The sequence below is a fragment of the Thunnus maccoyii genome, chromosome 13 (assembly GCF_910596095.1).
Source record: "Thunnus maccoyii chromosome 13, fThuMac1.1, whole genome shotgun sequence".
NCBI classification, from domain to species: domain Eukaryota; kingdom Metazoa; phylum Chordata; class Actinopteri; order Scombriformes; family Scombridae; genus Thunnus; species Thunnus maccoyii.
Genome location: NC_056545.1, coordinates 427,027 through 450,097, shown reverse-complemented (window position 1 = coordinate 450,097; position 23,071 = coordinate 427,027). Strand labels below are relative to the sequence as shown.

At 42.5% G+C, this 23,071-nt stretch overlaps 2 protein-coding genes across 2 annotated transcripts in view; both read right to left on the bottom strand.

The window, feature by feature from the left end:
* LOC121910575 (NLR family CARD domain-containing protein 3-like) overlaps positions 1-22,832 on the bottom strand; it is a 49,026-nt gene extending 26,194 nt beyond the window's left edge. The window contains exon 1 of the mRNA XM_042431817.1: positions 22,728-22,832. Within this exon, the coding sequence (XP_042287751.1) occupies positions 22,728-22,764 (37 nt within the window). The 5' untranslated portion in view covers positions 22,765-22,832. The remainder of the gene's footprint in view (positions 1-22,727) is intronic.
* LOC121909799 (stonustoxin subunit beta-like) lies at positions 1,396-3,111 on the bottom strand (the record flags this gene model as incomplete). The annotated part of the gene is made up of 2 exons (XM_042430521.1): positions 1,396-2,894; positions 3,027-3,111. Coding segments are annotated over 2 exons (705 nt in total), but the record flags the coding sequence as incomplete, so codon positions are not given.
* Positions 22,833-23,071: the final 239 nt, after the last annotated feature.

The window sequence follows — 23,071 nt, the reverse complement described above, 5'->3', positions numbered from 1 at the left end:
TTTGAGCTGTGATGTTTCAATCACCAGACTGTGATTCAGGTTTCTGCTGCTAGATGGAGACAAACAGACAGAAGCTGCTTTAAGTTGCAGCTTCATTTAATTCTCGTTATATTTACACCAGTAATGACTCGACACTCTTAACATGTCAAGTGAACGAACACTGAAATCAAACTGAATAATCTCATTAAATTCCTCACAACCCAAAAACCATTCAGACACTTCATACAGAAAAACTGCTGAATTATCAGACTGATACTTAACTGTTTGTATTTTCAACATGTTTCACTTTTACAAGATGACGAGCAGCTGATCTCAGGTAAACCTTCCAGAGCTGCTAATGTTAGCCTCAACTCTGATATATCACATCTCATCAGGACCGACTCCCACACAGCCCATGTTCCAGTCCTGAAGGCTTTTTCTAACGTGACCTGTGACCTCACAACCCTCCAGACTCTAAATGTACAATGACTGGAGATCACTTTATTAGGAACACCTGTGCAGTCTGATGCGATCCAACACAACAGCTCTGCCATCAATTCTACATTTACAAAGCTTCTACATTCTCAGTTGTTGTTGACGTTGTCAGAAAGGTGATAATTGTATTTTATATTTATTATTGAGGTGGTAGTGGGGCTGCTGTACTGGACTGTGTTATATTGAAAAGTGTTCCTAATATTTTGCCCTCCTGATGCTTGTTAATGGGCTGGAATAAAACCACACAATGGAAAACATGATGGAAATATGACATTTGTCTCCTCTCTCAGTAGAGTCCCACTAGATACTAGTTTTCTTTCTCTGCCCACAGAATCTGTTCTGAACATCAGCAGACTGTTAAACTCCTGCAGCTGTAAAACTTTCTGACTGAAGTTTCATTTAATATCAAAGCTAAAAGCTCAACTTGTTCAACAGACAGGAAAACTTCTGCACACGCTCAGTTTGGGGAAACCTTCCTGAAAATGGCCTCGAGTACAGAAAGAAGAAGCAGCAAACACCTGCTGCCTGGTTTGAAATATGAAAATAAATAATAAATGAAGTTATTTTATCTGGATTTATCTTATTTATTTAAAAACCAACTGAAGGTTAAAAGAAAAAGTCTTTGTTACAACAATAAAGTGCAGAGAAAACAGTTTTCTTTGTTTTGGATGATTTCTCATCTAATTTAAAGTCATTTATAAATGCTGTAACCTTCAACACTCTCACCTGTATATAGAAACATTTGCTGGAGCAAAGTTATGTTTGTGATATGATTTATTTATTTATGGATTACAGACACAAAACAGAAATCCAAGTGATAACATGTTACAGTGAAAACACGTATTTCCAACATGGTCCCAAGATGTTAAAAGACAAAGAAACATAAAGAAACACATTCAACATAAAAACTAATCAATACAATCCTGAAATACAAAAACACACCAGCACAGTTTAAGAAATGAAGAATAATAATAGTTAACAGTTCTTTTTTTATTAGAACTAGTGCAGAGCCCGTTCAAAACGTGTCTGTTCAGAACGGACAGATTGATTATTATTTCTCAAGAACCACATATATATGTATCAACTGACAAATGTATCAATTAAAACCATAAAGATTTAACAAATGAACTGGTTTAAATCCAGTAAGAAACTTCACCAGTGAGACTAAACTGAGGTTGAACCGTAGAAGCAGTTTTGTTGGTGTCTGCTGGAAGGATTTGTGGCAGCACTTTACCTTCCAGCTGGGTAATAACAAGGTAATAGTGGGTAATATTTGATAATAACCAGCTAGTAATAATGCTAATTAACATGTAAAAGCTTGGTATTAACAATGGCTATAACTAGCTAATATTAGATAATAAGAATCAGAATCTCATAATTAGCATCATTCCAATATGATATGAACGCAGCATAAAAGCAGCCACACTCCAGCTGCTGAGCCTCAGCCTTCACCATTAGAGGTGTTCATTTAACCAGCCAATAGGAGGCCTGTTGTTCTGACCATCATTTGTCATGTGATCTCTAAATAAGTGAAGGAATCAGGTAACACAGTTACTATGAAACTACTAGAAGAACTACAACTAAACATTGTGAAGATCCCATTCCCATTATCCCATTACAGTTCAAGCCTTTCTAATACACTAACAACAGAAAACAACAACAACTGGACTCAGTTTATCATTTGATTCATTTTACAAACAAACTGTCAATCATGTGGAAACCATGTTTACATTTACAAGCAGTGAGAGATCATGTTGGTACTAAATACCATCAGCTGTGTGTGATCCTGTACAGACTGAACTATCTGGTCAGCAGTGAGAAAGTCTCTCTAACAGGAGGAGACTCTTCCTCCTGCAGACCACACAGAGACACTGAGGAACCAGACCAGTAGAACCCAAACCCAGCACACAGAGGCTGAGTAAATGTGGTGTTGAAGGTGTGGAGGTGGATCAGTGTGTCAGAGGAGACTCTGTAGAAGGACAGAGTGCCAGCAGGACAGTCCACATACACTGCTACTCTGTTAGACACAGAGGAGGAGGAGGAGGAGGAGGAGGAGGAGGAGGAGGAGGAGGAGGAGATGGATGTTGATCTGTTATTGTGATGGACAGAGTAACCACCAACATCAGAGCAGTACAGACTCCAGGACTGATCATTCCCTCCAAACCAACAGTCTTCACTGTTTCCTTTCCTGCTGATTCCTCTGTAACTCACTGATATATAAACTCTTCCTCTCCACTCGACCTCCCAGTAACAGCGACCAGTCAGATCATTTCTACACAGCAGCTGAGGCCAGTAATCAAATCTGTCTGGATGATCAGGATATGACTGATCCTCCTCCACATATGTCACCTTCCTGTTGTTGTCAGACAGTTTGAGGTTTCTGTTTACTGTGTTTGGATCCAGTGTGAGTCGACAGAAATCTGATGGAGAGAACGAGACACAATACAGCTGCAGTTATTGATCTATCATCTGTTTGATGATGACATCATCTTCATCCTCAGTAGGATGTGAATGAGCTTTGTTTTGATGAATGAAATGAAAAACACACTTACACTTCCTCAGACCTGGTGTCAACCATCGGACTCCAGCAGGCTGCAGCCTGAAAGGAGGAGGGGGGTCAGAGCAGCACGTTCTCTTTCAGCATGCAAACATGGACATGACATCACTCTAGAAAAAGCAGCTCTGATCCTCATCACACTGAGCTGCTTTGCTGTTGCTAGGCAACACAACCGTCCATCACATCACGTCGCACGACGACTATCGACAGCAGCTACATTCAGCCAATCAGAAACAGGCGTCTCAAAGTCAAATCATGTCAACAATGAGACTTTTTCTTGTCAGACTCAGCAGTTTGTATTGTGAACAGATGACAGGACTGTTTAAACTGATTCACACTAACATGAAAATGATAAACCGCCTGTTTCTGTTTGTCTTTCCTCAACAATCTTTGGACGACTGACAAGTTATTTCCTCTCACACAGGTGGAACATTCCTGCATGATGGTTACAGCTGACAATCAGCTGCAGTCTCAAGAGTTTGAGCTGATTTACTGTCCACCTGTCTGTCCTCACCTGAGAGCGTCCACCTGTCTGTCCTCACCTGAGAGTGTCCACCTGTCTGTCCTCACCTGAGAGTGTCCACCTGTCTGTCTGTATCTGAGAGCGTCCACCTGTCTGTCTTCACCTGAGAGTGTCCACCTGTCTGTCTTCACCTGAGAGCGTCCACCTGTCTGTCCTCACCTGAGAGCGTCCACCTGTCTGTCCTCACCTGAGAGTGTCCACCTGTCTGTCTCAGTCTCACAGTAATCAGTGAAATATTCACTAAATTTAATCTCTTCGTGTTCATTGACACCATTTTTCCTTTTTTTTGGTGACAGTCAGCAGGATTTTCAAACTAATGTATTTCAGGTGGAAGCAGGTTTCGTTCCTGCAGCAGGTTTTTTTCTGTCAGTTGGGACTCGGGAGCTCAGAGGCTGGATTGTTTTTTCTCATTTGTTCTTCATTTTTAAACTATAACCGCTACATCACTCAACATTTAATCAAGAGATTTGATCCTTGTTTTCATGTTTTTATTCTAATATTAGCAGTCTGGTGGGACCGGAGAGGACGCGCTGCGTATGAGTATTTTCCTCACTGTTGATTTTAATATCTTTAACATTTCTCAACATAAAACATGAAGGCGTCCTTGATAACTCAACAATATGAAAGGTTGTGACCAAGTTTTCTTGTCAGTTTTGGACGATAGCGGAAGCGGCTACATTAGCCTACCCATGATCCTCAGCCACCGTTACTATGGTGAAGACGCTAAAGCTGTGACATAAACTATATTCAGTATAACATTATACAGCAGGGCCGGACTGGGAAAATCAATCAGGCTGGGAAATATAGCTCCAGTCAGACCAGTTTATCAGCGGGGGGTCTGGGGGTCCCCACTAGGAAAACTTTACTTACAAAGACTTGATTTCCTGCATTCTGCTGAATTTTAGTGCATGTGAATAACAAACTAATGAGCCAACAGCTGCTTAGTACAATGTAGTGTTATGAAGCTGAAATAAAACCAAAGGTACATATCATTAAGGAGGGAGACGACACTACTACTACTGTGGCACCAACGCTGCTCTCTACACCTTCAAAAAGAAACAAGCAAGAGCACAACACCCTCCTCAGTTTACTGATATACACTAACAGTTACCCATCAAAGGTTCAAATAGTCCTTTAACCAACACAAACATTAAATAACACACATCTTTAAGTTCCAACAAATGACAGCAGCCTGAATAGTGACAGAAGACGTTGTGTTGTCTCAATCATTTTAAATTATCAGCTCAAAGTATGAACTCACTCACTGAAACTTTCACCAAAAAACATGAATTTTATAATAATATTGACCACATTAACTAGACTACATATGCTAATTAGCTTTAGCATTGACGAGACGATGATGACGCATCAGTAACATTAGCTACGTTAGCTAGCTAGCACGTTTATTTACCTTTCTTTCTCTCTCTCTGCTCCACCCTTCCTCTTTATCCACCGTCCATCTTGCTGCTAAATCATTTAGCCTCTAAATGCACTTAATGCCAAAAGAAACGTGTAACTGCCAACTACTCTGTTTCTCTGTTTCTCTGAAGCTAGCTGGCTGTGCTAGCTGGCTGTGCTAGCTGGCTGTGCTAGCTGGCTGTGCTAGCTGGCTGTGCTAGCTGGCTGTGCTTCCTAACATGCTGCGGCTAACGCTCCGCTAGCCTCTCAGCTAACGTTAGCCTCGGCTCTCCATGTGGATCCAACCGGAGCACCGAGCCCCGGTTTGTTATTCAGGTTAAAGCGGGAAGAAGCAGCGGGTCTGTCGTGCAGCTGAGTGAAGTGCAGCCTGCGGAGGAAACACCGGGACCGTCAGGGTGAAACAGTCCGCGGAGGAGCTGCTATGTTCGACTGCACAGATAGGAAACCCCTCGGCTGACAGGAGGTATCACTCTGTCTGGAAAAAAAAATCTTCTTCTTTTTGGTTTATAACGGCGGTTGTCAACCAGCGTATTAGGTGCATTACCGCCACCTTCTGCTCCGGGGTGTGGACCAGAGATTAAATCCTACACATTAATCCTGTCTGTCTAATAAACTCAAAGAAAACTACTGCTGCACCCACTTGGCAGGTTCATTAAAGTTTGAACACTGAGCTCCTGAAGTCCAGTCTTCCTGAGTTCTTCCTTCATATATTGTCTTTATTGATCATATTTAGTACAATCTATGCTTGCATGCATAATAGTCTCCTCAGCCAGCTGGAAAAAATATGTGCATATATCTTATATATGACGTACTTGATATATTCTCAATACCAAATACACCAAGTTGGGACTTGTGTACTTGCTAGTTCAGACTTGGCAAGTTGGACTCAGTAGTACTATTTTGTTACATGTAGTTAAAGCGCATTTTAGCATCTCCTAGTGGTTGCTTTGGAGATTATTGTCAGCTTGTTGTACTTGTTCTCTATTGGTTATTTGTGATCACATGGGTAAGGTCGTAGTCTGAGACCGGCCATTTTGATTGAAATTTTGCACAGCAAGGTGCTCCAGAAGTCTCTCTGTTTAATCCTTTGCATCCACCTGCGTTGAACCTTGGAGAAGCTTTGTTTGTAAGTTTATATTACATGTTTTATCTTTATAGATAAGGATTGATGCATATTTTGTTGTTTTAGTTAATATTTGGGGAGATTTATAGATAATTACCTAAATCCCCACATATAGTGCAAACATTGGTTTAATTGTGTAGTACTAAGCAAGTATTTATGTTTCTACACTGTTTTACTTACATTAAGAACATTTTCTTGTGTATTTATTTTCAGTTTCACAGAGTTTCTGGAAAAACATTGTAAGCAAGCATGTTGATGAAGATATACAAGTAAACAGACCTCAACTTTACTTCCACATCTGAGTCATCATTTAAACCTTTCAGTGCCTAGTGCACCTGTTTAGCTATCTGTCACTTCGTGTAGAGCCACGCACGCAGGGGACAGAATAGTGAAAAAACAGCATCACGGCGGGGTCAACACAGCGATTCATGCAAACAAAGATAGCTTCTCTTCATTAACTGCCCTGCTTCATCTTAATTGCCACCTTCATACCAAATAAAAGGTCTACGGCATACACAAGATGGACAACGAGGCAAACACAGAAGATCAACAGGAAGCTCAATCACAAAATGCATCTGTAAAGTCATATGTGACCAGATCTGTTGCTAAGTCTTCTAACAGCTCTAGCAAATCTTCAGCAAGCCTATCAGCAGCTAAAGCACGTGCCAGAGCTGAGGCAGTGCGTGCTCGCTCCACCTTTGTTAAAAGAGAAACCGAGCTCATGGTTGAAAAAGCCCAGTTGAGAGTAGAGGAGGCACGCATGGAGGCTGCTCTGACCACATTGAAGCAAGAGAAAGAGGTTGCAGCTGCCTTAGCTGAGGCAGAGGTTCTGGAATCAGCTGCAGCAGAGCTGGAATCTAAAGCAGACTCTAGGGCAATGGACATCGCAGCAATTCCCCATGACTCCAGAGAGAAAAGAACGAGTGATTATGTTGAACGTCATTCTAAAATCCACTCTAGTCAGCTGTCATTACCCCATCTTGAGTCTCACACTGTATCCAGTCGGCCACATGATGTCCTTCACGTTCTGCCACACCAAGACAGCGAACAATATCCCATTCACACAGCTGAGGTTAGACAAAATACTACTCCAGCTTATGTTAAGCACAATGCTAGCTACTCCAGAGTGCATAGTATGACTCAGCCAGCTGCTGAATATTATCCTGGAATCCATCCACACAGTTTCTCATCCATGAAGGGACCTCAGCCCCACACACCCCCTGTTAGGATGCACGCAACACAGTCATCTGCCCCTGACCACGCAGGCATAAGTGACTTTGCTACTTATATGGCTCGTCGTGAGCTTGTGACCTCTGGGATGATCAAGTTTGACGACCATCCGGAAAATTATTGGAGTTGGAAATCTACCTTCATGAATGTCATACAAGGACTGAAACTCACCTACAATGAAGAGCTTGACCTTCTAATTAGGTGGTTAGGCCCTCAGTCATCAGAGCAGGTTAGGAGAATCAGAGCTGTTCATGTTAGCGACCTTGCTGCTGGGCTCAGGATGGCATGGATGCGTCTCGAGGAGTGTTATGGATCACCTGAAACAATCGAGAAGGCTCTTTTGGATAAACTTGAAAGATTCCCCAAGATTAGCAACAAAGATCCCCTCAAATTGAGAGAGCTTGGTGATCTGTTAAGGGAGTTGGAGTCTGCAAAACGAGAGGGTTATTTGCCTGGGCTCACCTACTTGGATACATCTCGGGGTGTTAACCCAATAGTGGAGAAACTGCCATACGGGCTTCAAGAGAGATGGATGACACAAGGCAGTTTGTACAAGCTGCAAAACCAAGTCCAGTTTCCGCCGTTTTCATTCTTCACCGATTTTGTCTGCAGAGAGGCTTATACTCGTAATGATCCAAGTTTCACCCTCAGCTCATCTGGCATGGCAGTAGTAAAGGCAGACAACCCAGCGAAAAGGTATACACACTCTAAAGGACAAATCACATCTCACAAAACAGATATCACACCAATACCTGCCACCAAGTCAATAGAGACTGCCAGCAGTAAATTGGACGTCGAAAGGCAGTGCCCAATTCACAAAAAGCCCCATCCCCTCAAGCGATGCAGAGGCTTCCGGGCAAAGACATTGGAGGAACGCAATGCATTTCTCAAGGAGAGTGGGATTTGTTTTAGATGCTGCTCCTCAACTGATCATATGGCTAGAGACTGCAAAATCACTATTCAGTGCAAAGAATGTGACAGTAATAGACATGTCACAGTTCTTCATCCAGGACCAGCTCCATGGACCGCCAAAGATCCTGACCTAGAGTACGGCGGGGAGGAAAAGGAGGAGGCTTCTCCTGACATAATCTCCAAGTGCACAGAAGTGTGTGGTGAAGCCAACAGCTCCCGCTCCTGCTCTAAAATCTGCCTCATAAAGGTTCATCCTAAAGGACAACCAGATAGATCAATGAGAGTCTATGCTGTACTCGATGACCAGAGTAATAGGTCTCTCGCTCGGTCAGAGTTTTTTGACCTGTTCAACCTCGAGGGTGCAGATTCTCCCTACACTCTGCGCACATGTGCTGGAGTCACAGAGATGTCAGGAAGAAGAGGAGCCGGCTTCATTGCTCAGCCCTTAGATGGACATCTTAGCGTGCTTCTTCCCACACTCATAGAGTGCAACCATATGCCGGATGATAGATCGGAAATACCTACTCCTGAGGCTGCCAAACACCACTCTCACCTAAGGCCTATTGCTCACCTCATTCCTGAACTTGACCCTGAAGCACAGATTCTCCTTCTCCTTGGCCGAGATGTCTTAAGAGTTCACAAAGTGAGAGACCAGCATAATGGGCCAAACAATGCCCCTTATGCTCAAAGACTTGACCTTGGCTGGGTTATAGTTGGAGAAGTCTGCCTGGGTGCAGCTCACAAGCCTAAAGGAGTCAGCACATACCGGACAAATGTTTTGGAGAATGGCCGCCACTCTTACTTCAGCCCATGTCCCAACCACCTCGTTTTGAAAGAGAAGCTTATAGTAAGGACAGCTACAAAGCCTTTCAGCTCTCAAAGCCTGCAGCATTCTTATTTATCTGACAGCTTGGCTCAGAATACAGGTGATTGTTCACTGGGAAGCAGGATCTTCGAAAAAACAGAGGAGGACAACAAGGTCGCCCTGTCCATTGAGGACAGACAGTTCATTCAGCTGATGGACAAGGAGATGTTCATAGATGATGCTAACAGTTGGGTGGCCCCCCTTCCTTTTCGCACACCAAGGCCACGCCTCCCCAACAACAGAGAACAAGCTCTGACTCGCTTCACCAGCCTCTGCCGTACCCTTGAAAGGAAGCCTGAGATGAAGAGCCATTTTCTGGCCTTCATGCAGAAAATCTTTGACCAGGATCATGCTGAATTGGCTCCACCGCTACAGGATGGAGAAGAATGCTGGTACCTTCCCAGTTTTGGCGTGTACCACCCACGCAAACCTGGTCAAATCCGAGTCGTTTTTGACTCCAGCGCTTCACACCTTGGCTTCTCACTGAACGATGTGCTGCTGACAGGACCAGACTTGAACAACAGCTTGCTGGGTGTACTAATGCGGTTCAGGCGTGAGCAGGTGGCCATCACAGCGGATATTGAACAAATGTTCCACAGCTTCGTTGTCAGGGAGGACCACAGGAACTCCCTCAGATTCCTGTGGTTCAAAGACAATGACATCACCAAGGAAGTTGTGGAATATAGGATGAAAGTCCATGTATTTGGCAATCGCCCCTCTCCAGCAGTGGCTACCTATGGGCTACGGCGAGCAGCTCTACATGGAGAGGATGAGTTTGGTGGAGATGCGAAGCAGTTCATACACAGGGATTTCTACGTCGATGATGGACTCAAGTCACTGCCATCTGCAACTGCAGCCATCACTCTACTGAAAGCAGCCCAAGGTATGCTTGCCATCTCTAACTTAAGACTCCATAAAGTAGCATCCAACTGCCCAGTCGTCATGCAGGCATTCCCATCAACAGACCATGCAAAGGACTTGAAAGACCTCGACCTAGACATCGACTTACCTCCTCTACAGCGCAGTCTTGGATTAAGCTGGAACCTTGTGAATGACACTTTCACATTCCGTGTCGCCAATAGTGAGAAACCGTTCACTCGAAGAGGAGTGCTTGCAACCATTAACAGCCTATTCGACCCACTTGGTCTTGTGGCTCCTATTACCGTCCAAGGGAAGATCTTATTACGACAGCTCACCAGTGACACTAGTGATTGGGATGCTCCCCTCCCAGCGGATAAGGAGGCAGAATGGATTGCTTGGAGAGATTCACTGCGAGAGCTAGAACAGTTTGAAACCCCCCGAGCCTACACCACAGCCTCCCTCTCCACTGCTCGGCACACAGAAATTCACATCTTTTCAGATGCTTCCATAAAGGCTATTGCAGCCGTGGCATATCTAAAGGTGATGGATGTTGAAGGAAAATGCCACGTTGGCTTCATCATGGGGAAAGCCAAGTTAGCCCCCATTTCAGTCCATACTGTTCCCAGGCTTGAGTTGGGTGCTGCTGTCCTGGCAGTGGAGATTGCTGAGCTTGTTGTGAGTGAGCTGGACATCAACCCCAACAGTTTGAAGTTCTATACTGACAGCAAGGTGGTGCTGGGGTACATCTATAATGAAACTAGGAGGTTTTATGTGTATGTCAGCAACAGGGTGGAACGAATAAGGAAATTCACGCATCCTGAACAGTGGTGTTATGTCCACACCAGTCAGAACCCTGCAGATGTTGCCACCAGGTCAGTGCCTGTAGCTCGACTCTTGGACACCAACTGGCTTACTGGTCCAGATTTCCTGTCACATTCTGTGGAGACAGACACAACTGAAGAAACATTCTATGACCTCATTGATCCAGAGTCTGACATGGAGGTTCGCTGCCACACCACTACAGCCACAGACTCCCTCAGAGGCATTGGTTCACATCGCTTTGACAGGTTTTCCACGTGGCAACCCCTTGTCAGAGCTATGGCTTCCCTCATCCACATCGCTCAGTCCTTTAGGTCTGAAAAGGGTAGCGACAAACAAGATTGCTGTGGTTGGCATCACTGTTCGAAGTCTCACACAACTGATACACTGTCACAAGCAAAGGCTATCGTCATTGGATGTGTACAAAAGGAAGCATACCAAGCTGAGGTGTACTGTCTGGAGAAAGGAAACGTCATTCCTAAGAACAGTCCCCTGAAGAAGCTCAACCCTATCCTTGATGGCAATCGACTTCTGAGAATAGGTGGTCGACTCCAACATGCTCCATTTGAGATGGAAGAGAAACATCCTCTCATCATTCCCAGCCGCAGTCATATTGCTACTCTACTCATAAATCACTATCACGAGAGAGTTAAACATCAAGGGAGACTCTTCACTGAGGGAGCTATCCGTACAGATGGCATCTGGATCGTGGGGGCAAAGAAATGCATTTCCAGCATTCTGCTTAAGTGTGTTACATGTAACAGACTTCGTGGTAGGACAGCAGAACAGAAGATGGCAGATCTTCCATCTGATCGTCTCAGCACTGAACCCCCTTTTACAAACGTAGGTCTGGATGTGTTCGGCCCCTGGAACATCTCCACTCGTCGTACCCGAGGAGGTGCAGCAAACAGTAAAAGGTGGGCAGTACTCTTCACATGCCTAAGTGTACGTGCTGTGCATATTGAGCTCTTAGAGTCAATGGACACATCGAGCTTTATCAATGCTCTACGGCGCTTCTTTGCTGTGCGTGGTCCTGCGAAAATGATCCGTTCTGACTGCGGCACAAACTTTAAGGGAGCCTGCAAAGAGCTGCAAATCCTCCTTCAAGATGAAACTAACGTCTCAAAGTATCTCAGTGAGGAAGGATGTACATGGCTGTTTAACCCACCCCACTCTTCCCACATGGGGGGAGTGTGGGAAAGAATGATCAGGGTTTCGAGACAGATCCTTGACTCTATGCTTTCTCAGATCAGCCCCTCGCACCTCACTCATGAAGTACTTTCAACCCTTATGGCCGAGGTTACCGCAATAATAAATGCAAGACCTCTCACACCCATCTCGACTGATGCAGACTCACCCTTTCTTCTGACTCCAGCGATGATCCTGACACAGAAGGTCTGCACCCCTCTTCCCCCTCCGGGATCCTTTGAGAATGCAGATATGTATCGCCAGCAGTGGAAACGAGTTCAGCACTTGGCAAATGCCTTTTGGGAGAGATGGAGGAGAGAATATCTCTCTACTCTTCAAAGCCGAAGCAAGTGGCAAGATAGTCAGCCCAATGTCAAGGAAGGAGACTTGGTGCTGCTAAGAGATGCTCAGGTGAAAAGAAATCAGTGGCCCATGGCTCTTGTCACCAAGGCTCACCCTGGCAGCGATGGGAAAGTCAGGAAGCTTGAGCTCAAGGTCACCAAAGGGGGAACTGTTAAGACCTTACTCAGGCCAGTGACTGAAGTAGTGGTGCTTATGTCTCTCTAAGCCTTTCCCATGGACAGCTCCTTGCCTTATTTTCTTCAGTCTGTGGGACTTTTCCAAAAAAAACTGATAGCGGTATTGTGTTCAATACCAGGCGGGGAGTATTTTGTTACATGTAGTTAAAGCGCATTTTAGCATCTCCTAGTGGTTGCTTTGGAGATTATTGTCAGCTTGTTGTACTTGTTCTCTATTGGTTATTTGTGATCACATGGGTAAGGTCGTAGTCTGAGACCGGCCATTTTGATTGAAATTTTGCACAGCAAGGTGCTCCAGAAGTCTCTCTGTTTAATCCTTTGCATCCACCTGCGTTGAACCTTGGAGAAGCTTTGTTTGTAAGTTTATATTACATGTTTTATCTTTATAGATAAGGATTGATGCATATTTTGTTGTTTTATTTAATATTTGGGGAGATTTATAGATAATTACCTAAATCCCCACATATAGTGCAAACATTGGTTTAATTGTGTAGTACTAAGCAAGTATTTATATTTCTACACTGTTTTACTTACATTAAGAACATTTTCTTGTGTATTTATTTTCAGTTTCACAGAGTTTCTGGAAAAGCATTGTAAGCAAGCATGTTGATGAAGATATACAAGTAAACAGACCTCAACTTTACTTCCACATCTGAGTCATCATTTAAACCTTTCAGTGCCTAGTGCACCTGTTTAGCTATCTGTCACTTCGTGTAGAGCCACGCACGCAGGGGACAGAATGAGTACAAACTTGTGAGGACGAGAGGACGCAGTAGATCATTCTGCAGCTGGAACAGCAGCAGCTCAGCTTCAACACACCTACCTGACTGTACTGTGACAAAATAATCTCAACTCAAAGCTCCACTAACACTTTTTATCTCACAAAACAAAAACCTGACTGACAGAGAGATGCAGTAAATGATGTTATTCAGTCTGTAATGTAGCTATAATAAAAATCTAAACTGTTATGTAGCTTAATAAAATAAATGAAATGAATCTGTTCATTTGAATCCATGTATATGTGTGTAAATGTGGTGATATGTGTACATGTGGAGCTCCAGAGGCAGCGCTGCTGTTCTGTCCAGTAAAAACATGAAGCTTCATTTTACATTCAGACAAACTAATGTTGCAGCTACAATTGTTAGATTTCATGTGTGAGACCAACATTTATCTTCCAGAAGGAATTATATCATATATCTAAATGCTGCGGAGACATTAGAGCCAGCGGTGAATCAGCAAAGAGCTGCAGATCAGTTCATGGATCATGTTCTCCCCGGGATGACCACATGTTGACCGGCCGATCATCTCAGGAGTCGGGCTGCTAGCAGCTGAGATGAGCGGCTGGTCCAAACATCTCCCAACACATCCCAGCAGGTTTACAGACTGGAGTTACTGGGATAAACTGGCCACATGTTGGAATCTACATGTTACTTTCTCTCCTGAAAACATTAAAAATTAATAAAGTCACATATTAATAATCCTACAATTCAAGTTACAACAGCTTTTAGCCTGACTCAAAGTCTCCGCCATCGCTGCCGGTTGGTGTGAAATGCATTCTGGGATACTTGGCTGCTTTTCATTACGCTAACGTCTCTATAATAGAAATAATGTAATGTATCTAATGCAAATGATCAATAAATAATATAAACGCATTCTGTGAGTAGAAATGGTTCCTGTGCCTCTGAGCAGGACACAGTATAAATGCAGAATGCAGGTTGTTATTTATGTTTGTTAAACAGGTAACAGCTGCAGAGAGGAAACAGCTGCTGCAGTGATAACTGTGAACATTTATTAGTATTAATCAGAAGTTTCTACAGCTGTTAAAACTGACTGACAGCTGATCAGCTGTGATCAGCTGCCGCCGTCATCAGAAACGGACGTCGCTTCATGTGACACTTCAGAGGAAAGGACGTCTCATGTCTCTAAAAACAAATGTTCTAGTTTCCTCTCTCCTCGCTTTGTTTCCTTGGTTGCATCTCAAGTCTCTTAAATTGCATCCACGTTTCCCTCACTTGCTTCTTTTCCTTGCATCTTAGTCCCTGTTTACACCTGGTATTAACATCCGTCTCAGGTGATCCGATCACAAGTGGACAGCTCCAAGTACGTCTGTTTACACCTGGTATTAACATGCGTCTCAGGTGATCCGATCACAAGTGGACAGCTCCAAGTACGTCTGTTTACACCTGGTATTAACATCCGTCTTGAGTGACCACTTGTTATTCGGATCTCACTTCCTCGCTCTATATGCAAATTAACACAGACATCATTTCTGTTTGCAAAGACTAAATGTGTTTCTTTTTAACTGGCGGGAGGATGTTGTGGGAATGTTTTATCGTTGCTCAAGAACCACACAGAGACATAAAGAAAGCATTAAACATTGTTACTTGTTGACGCAGTTGTAGACGCTGTACAATCCATCACACCATCAGTAACAATTATACAAATGTCCAAACACAAACAAAAATACAATCATCTTGTATTTTTGGAGAGAAAGCATGTTGTTCAGCCGGCCCTTTCTCTAAAGATTGTTAACCCAAACCAGACAGCTTTATACCTCTCCAGAATGAAAGCTAAAACAGTCTGGTCCCTAATAGACACTTCCACAAACTGTTACACCTTCTTACAAACAAGTATGGTCATACGATCTAACAGAGACCTCATGGTCAATCAATAACTTCAAACATGGACATCCTTCAACTTTAGCTTGTCTAGATACCTCATGATCCACACAGTCTCTAAAACAGCAGGCTTAAGACAAAGATATCTCTAGCTAACCCCAGAGGTCAGCAAGCAGCCCTCAGATAGAAACAAGTTCAAGAGTTCAACTAGACTAGGAGCAGGATTTCTTCACCAGCATGTATACCAAAATGACAATGACATTACATCACATTCAGTTGACAACAACCACTAACCTCTTAGTTTAACAACATTTGCAACATATAAACAAAAGATTTATAAAATGATAACCTACTATTCAGTTTTCTTTCACAAGGACCGGGGGTCTGTGTATCCTCCGTCCAAAGCTGTGTTCAACTTGTTTGATAACAGGTTAAACAAATATACAATGCATTGTGCCCCCTCATGAAAATCAAATGCCCGTCCTATTGATTTACTCTAGCGCCACGTCTGAACACATATAATATATATATAGTTATATCAGTGGCGGCTGGTGACTCAAAATATTGGGGAGGACAGGAGAAAAACCAACATGGAATCTCACAACAAACCACATCAAACTATATCATTGTTCCCCAGCTGATGAAATCAGAGGGGTGGGGGACAGTTTTATATGCCAATAAAACAATTTGCTTTCAAAAACAAAAACCCCTGAGTGGTGAAAGGCTGCTTCTTTAAAGACATTTAGCATATACATATTGTTTCTAAACAAAGAAGAGCTCATTTTAGCCGTGCAGTGGTTCACAATGTGTCATTTTACCAACAAAGTCAAATTCAAATTTATAGTATTGTTCTATTGTGACAACAGATTTATGTTCTCATCAGAAACAGACAACATATCACATGATTTACACGTGTTTCCTGTGTATTTTCTTAGTATACAGAAATATATAAAGTACCACAAAGCTTATAATGTGATACAGGAACAGATCAGTGCTGAATACTAGAAAGACTGAACACTAAAAACATTCACAGATCTAAAAGTGAAGGTTCACATCAGAAAGTATTAATGCATGTATCAAATACATGACTTACACACTCTGATCTATATGTATCACATATAAAATATAGTCTACAAAGCTGACATGTTAACACTTGTTATTCTAGTTACTTTAAGCTTATTACTCAATATACGACTCAGCTTAAAAACCAACTGAAGAAACTGTCACAACAAGCAGCCAGACCTCCTGCACACTCATTCACTAATCACACAACATCAACAGGTGACTGAACAACCACTCAATTAAAAACTGGATCAATTCCACATGAATGAGTGAGTCCAGACAGCTCACTGTAACTTCAACACGCAAACTACCTACAGCACATTATATGATCTCTGCTGCATTCTGATTAAGGAGATAAATTCACACAACAGCCACACAGAGACATTTAACCATCAGAGATGAAATTAGCAACCAAAGAGACAGAGAGAGAGAAGCTGTATCTGACTCACGTTATCTGATGTCTTCTTCTTTCTATCATGGAGATGAAGTATTCATGTCATAACATCCATTTGTGGCTGTTGGTCATCTTGTTTGTCAGTTAACAGAACTTTGTGGCTGCTGGTTAACCAGTCTGATATCATTAGCAACAATGACAAACAAGCTAACTCTCCTGGTTGTTTCATTTAAATGATGTTGTTAACTTTCTATTGTTGTTGGGAGGAGTTCACTTCAGAGCAGCAGCACGTCACCGTAGTCCCGCTGAGGGTAATTTGGTTGTTGAAAGGGCCTAAATGAGATGTAATGTTTTACTGATGTGTTTAAAAAAATAGTTTGTAATTTGCAAGTTATAATTTATTTTCTAATATGCTACTCTATCAATTTATCTATATCTTACCGCTCTTCTTCTCTTATCAGTTCGTCACACTCATGTACGTTACAGTTGTAGAGAACTGAAGATGAAATCTGGAAACTATCATTGGACCAAAGTGATGTCAATATTGTATTCTGGTTGTTGATTGGTTAGGGAGGACGTCCTCCCTTGGAACGTCATTTTACGTGTCTTGGCCAATCATAGATTAGCATAAAAAAACAAATACTTTAAATTGATGTAAGAGATCCGCCCTAAGGAGGACAGCAGGAGCCCGTCCTCCTCTGCCCCCCCACTCCCCTCCCCCACTGCTCCCCACCACCATCTCACACACACTGCTCTTTCTCCTCCTGCCCTGCAGGTGTCACTGTTGAAGCATTTTAATCAGAATTTCAATAATGGATTTTTTCCAACAAAGAGAGAATAAATATTTTATAAATGATAATGAAATTTGGTAATGGTTTATTTCAACCAAGTATTCTTTTTATATTTTGATCTCCCTGTTGCCTCTCAAAAAATAGAAGATGGGCAACCTCCTCTGCCTCTACGGACCAGCTTCCTTTGATAATATATATATATATATATATATATATATATATATATTATCAGAGGAGGATATCAGCATACCAAGAGATTTTGGACAATTTCATGCTCCCAACTTTGTGGAACAGTTTGGGGATGGCCCCTTCCTGTTCCAACATGACTGAGTTTGGTGTGGATGAACTTGACTGGCCTGCACAGAGTCCTGACCTCAACCCGATAGAACACCTTTGGGATGAATTAGAGCGGAGACTGAGAGCCAGGCCTTCTCGTCCAACATCAGTGTGTGACCTCACAAATGCGCTTCTGGAAGAATGATCAAAAATTCCCATAAACACACTCCTAAACCTTGTGGAAAGCCTTCCCAGAAGAGTTGAAGCTGTTATAGCTGCAAAGGGTGGACCGACGTCGTATTAAACCCTATGGATTAAGAATGGGATGTCACTTAAGTTCATATGCGAGTCCAGGCAGGTGAGCCAATACTTTTGGCAACATAGTGTACATATATATATATCCATGTATGTGTGTGTGTGTGTGTGTGTGTGTGTGTCTATGTGTATGAATTTTTTGATCAAGAATATATATATATATTAATCATCACAAAATTCACACCTTCCTATAGATAGCCCATTGGCTCACAAATAATAATAATAATAATAATAATAATAATAATAATAATAATAATAATAATAACTTGAAAAGTAGGCTTACAAATAAATTCAATATGCAAAGTTGGAGGAGTTGCTCTGGGCCACTGGGAAGTAATCTCATTCTTTTCTTAAAAAAGCTTTTTTTTTATCAACAAAGAGCTGTGATAACAATCGTCACACAAAAACAGTAAAAGTAGAAAAAGTAGAAAAAGTAATCTCATTTGTTTTCCTAGATTAACTGTTTCATGACATCCTGTTTAAACATTTCCAACAGTTAATGGGCCTGAAACTCTCCCAGCTGATCAGTTCATCGGTACAAACAAATAACAACTGCGTTGAAATAAAAACTCTAGAGGGCTGTGTAGCTACATGATAAAGCTTTAGTCAACAACGAGTCCCAAACTGCATTGCCTCATGAAATCAGCCAATCACAAAGCTTCAAATTCAAATATATTCTTTACATTTCAATGTACAGTACAGTATGTTGTTCCTGATTGTAACCACCAATCTTCAGTACTGTATAATGTTATACTGAATATAATTTATGTCACGGCTTTAGCTGGCGTCTTCACCATAGTAACGGTCGCTGAGGATCATGGGTAGGCTAACGTAACTGCTTCCACTATCGTCCAAAACTGACAAGAAAACTTGATTTCTCACAATCAAAGCTGAAATAATTATGAAAGGTCATAACCTTTCATATTGTTGAGTTATCAAGGACACCTTCATGTTTAATGTTGAGAAATGTTAAAGATATTAAAATCGACAGTGAGGAAAATACCCCGGTCCCACCAGACTGGTAATATTAGAGTAAAAAAATAAAAACAAGGATAAAATCTTGTGATTAAATGTTGAGTGATGTAGCAGTTATAGTTTAAAGATGAATAGCATACGAGAACAAACAATACAGCCTCTGAGCTCCCGAGTCCCAACTGAGTCCCAAAAAAACCTGCTGCAGGAACAAAACCTGCTTCCAATTGAAATACATTAGTTTGAAAGTTGTGCTGACTGTCACGAAATAAATGGAAAAATCGTGTCAATGTACACAAATAGATAGATTAAATTACATGACTATTTCACGAATTGCTGTGAGACTGAGTTGGTCCATACCTGAGAGAGTCCACCTGTCTATCCATACCTGAGAGTCTCCAGTCTCCAGTGTGGATCCTCCAGTCCAGCAGACAGCAGCTTCTCTCCTGAGTCTCCTGGATGATTGTAGCTCATATCAAGCTCTCTCAAATGGGAGGGGTTGGAGCTCAGAGCTGAGGCCAGAGAAGCACAGCCTTCCTCTGTGATCAGACATCCTGACAGCCTGCAGACACACAAAACAACATATATGTCACATGATCTAAGATCACTGCAGGACTGGAAGGTAGTGTGTTTATTACGATTATCACCAATATGTTTCTTTAATCTTTAAAGTTAAACTTAATACTTCCAGTCACTACTTCTAAATTCAAATGGCCAACCACAGTAAGGTTTGTATTGTGAGGCAGTTCCAGCTTTTTGTAACCTTAGTCAACATGATGTTAGCGTCTGCTAACTCTTCACTGCTAAAAATAAGTCTAAATAAAGAATAGTGAAAGAAGAAGCAGCCACAATGAGCTGCTAAGATGAAGAGCTGCAGGTGACAGATCTGACTACAGTTTGTACAAAACTTCAAACCTCCAACATGTCACAGAGGTAAATGACTCCATCTCAGATGCTCACAGTTGAATAAAGAACAGGAATCCCAACTAATGTGGCATATAAGGACTGAAGGTTGTGGAACAGTAAGAAAACATTTCTGACTCCTTCACTCATACTCACTGACTATACTTCACACAGTTTCAGGAATCATCCAGAGTTTAAAGGTTGTATGAAGAATCAAATGGTAGTTAACCACATAACAGCTGGTGTGCACTGTCATATCACCATTGTGCCTAAAAATCACTATCATCCCAGCACAGATACTGCTCTGAAATTAAAAGAAACTATAACTGTTACCAAAACACTGTTAACTGAATTACTGTCTGCATGTGTGTTACTTTGGGCCAATTACACAGTTCTTCATTCAGTTTTTGAATCTAAAACTCCTCTCTGGTATTTCAGGAGACAGAAAAAAATTAATGAAAATATAGAAATAGAAAGTTATTCACAGGGTCTAAACACATAACTGGTCTGGAAATAATTTGAGTAGAGAAAATGTCCAGGTGTTTATCAAGTCATATAAATCACAGTTTAAATGGTGATCAGTTGTGCAGGTTGATGAATTCTGACCTGAGAGTTTCCAGTGCACAATGTGGACTCTCCAGTCCAGCAGACAGCTGCTTCACTCCTGAACTCTGCAGGTTGTTGTTACTCATGTCTAGCTCTTTCAGACTGGAGGACTGGGAGCTGAGAACTGAGGACAGAGCTGCACAGCTTCTCTCTGAGAGGTTACAACCACTTAGTCTGGAGAACAAATGTGGAAACATACTTAAAAATGTATTTTTCTCCCATCTTGGATATATTTCTTTATAATATCTTCTTTATATCTTTTCAATAAATCAATAAATCAATCAATAAATAACTATCTGTGTACTTACAGAGCTTTGTTGGAGGCTTTGACCACTGGCAGCAGCCTCAGAAGAGCCTCCTCTGAAGCAGAGTATTTCTTCAGGTCAAACACGTCCAGATCTTTTTCTGATGACAGTAAGATGAAGACCAGAGCTGACCACTGAGCAGGAGACAGTTTATCTGTGGAGAGACTTCCTGATCTCAGGAACTGTTGGATCTCCTCCACTAGAGAATGATCATTCAGTTCATTCAGACAATGGAACAGATTGATGCTTCTCTCTGCAGAGAGATCCTCACTGATCTTCTTCTTGATGTACTTGACTGTTTCCTGACTGGTCAGTGAGCTACTTCCTGTCTGTGTCAGCAGACCTCGTAGGAGAGTCTGATTGGTCTGCAGTGAAAGACCCAGGAGGAAGCGGAGGAACAAGTCCAGGTGCCCATTTGGACTCTTTAAGGTCTCGTCCACAGCACTCTGGTAGAAATGTGGCTCTGTATATTTTTGTTTAGTTTCAGACTTCTGGGATGTTGTTCTGTCTTCTGCCAGCAGATTGACTCCAGACTTGATGAATGTCAGATGGACATGAAGAGCAGCCAGAAACTCCTGAACACTCAGATGGACGAAACAGAACACCTTGTCCTGGTACAGCCCTCTCTCCTCTTTAAAGACCTGTGTGAACACTCCTGAGTACACTGAGGCTGCTCTGATATCGATGCCACACTCTGTCAGGTCTGATTCATAGAAGATCAGGTTGCCTTTCTGCAGCTGCTCAAAAGCCAGTTTTCCCAGAGACTCAATCATCTTCCTGTTGTCTGGACTCCAGTGTGGATCTGTCTCAGCTCCTCCATCATACTTGACATTCTTCAGCTTGGACTGAACCACCAGGAAGTGGATGTACATCTCAGTCAGGGTCTTGGGCAGCACTCCTCCATCTCTGCTTTTCAACACATCCTCCAGAACTGTAGCAGCGATCCAGCAGAAGACTGGGATGTGGCACATGATGTGGAGACTTCGTGATGTTTTGATGTGGGAGATGATGGTGCTGGCCTGCTTCTCATCTCTGAATCTTTTCCTGAAGTACTCCTCCTTCTGTGAGTCAGTGAACCCTCTGACCTCTGTCACCATGTCAACACACCAAGGAGGGATCTGATTGGCTGCTGCAGGTCGTGTGGTTATCCAAAGGCGAGCAGAGGGAAGTAGTTTCCCCCTGATGAGGTTTGTCAGCAGCACATCCACTGAGGTGGACTTTGTAACATCAGTCAGGATCTTATTGTTGTGGAAGTCCAGAGGAAGTCGACACTCATCCAGACCGTCAAAGATGAACACAACCTGGAACTCTTCAAACCTGCAGATTCCTGCTTCTTTGGTTTCAGTAAAGAAGTGATGAACAAGTTCCACCAAGCTGTACTTTTTCTCTTTCAGCACATTCAGCTCTCTGAAAGTTAAGGGAAATGTGAACTGTATGTCCTTGTTGGCTTTGTCTTCAGCCCAGTCCAGAGTGAACTTCTGTGATAAGACTGTTTTCCCAATGCCAGCCACTCCCTTTGTCATCACTGTTCTGATTGGTTCATCTCTTTCAGGTGAGGCTTTAAAGATGTCTTCTTGTCTGATGGTTGTTTCTGGTCTGTCTGGTTTCCTGGATGCTGTTTCAATCTGTCTGACCTCATGTTCATCATTGACCTCTGCAGCCCCTCCCTCTGTGATGTAGAGCTCTGTGTAGATCTGATTCAGAAGGGTTGGGTTTCCTGCTTTAGCAATCCCCTCAAACACACACTGGAACCTCTTCTTCAGGTTAGACTTGAGTTTACGTTGACACCTTCCAGCAGGAGTCCCTGAATGAACACATAGGAAACAGGATCAATGAATGAAGTATGAAGCAAAGATTTAAACATTTAATTGCCATCAAAGAATGAGTATATAAAATGTATTTTCCTCCATCTCTTGGGACATCAGTAAATGTCTCATTTACCCATCATGTTAAATCTTTATAGAAATCCTCTTACTGCTCTGCAGACGGTCAGCCAGCTCCTTCTGCTTCATTCTCCTCAGGAAGTGCAGTGTGATCTTCAGAAATGCCTCTCTGCTGCTCCTCCTCTGCTCTTCCTCCTCACCGTCCAACACCTCCTCATCCTCCCTCTGACTCTCTAAGCATTCTGGGTAATCTGGACTCAGAACCTTCTGCATCTTCTTCAGCTCGTTCTTCACAAAGGTGAAGATGTTCTCCTCCAGCAGCTGGAACAGAATACTATATGAATCACACAATCAAACTAACATCATCAAGCAAACATCAGATCCATGTTGGACAGACTGACAATCCACTGGTCTACAAAGTGCAGCATGGAGATGA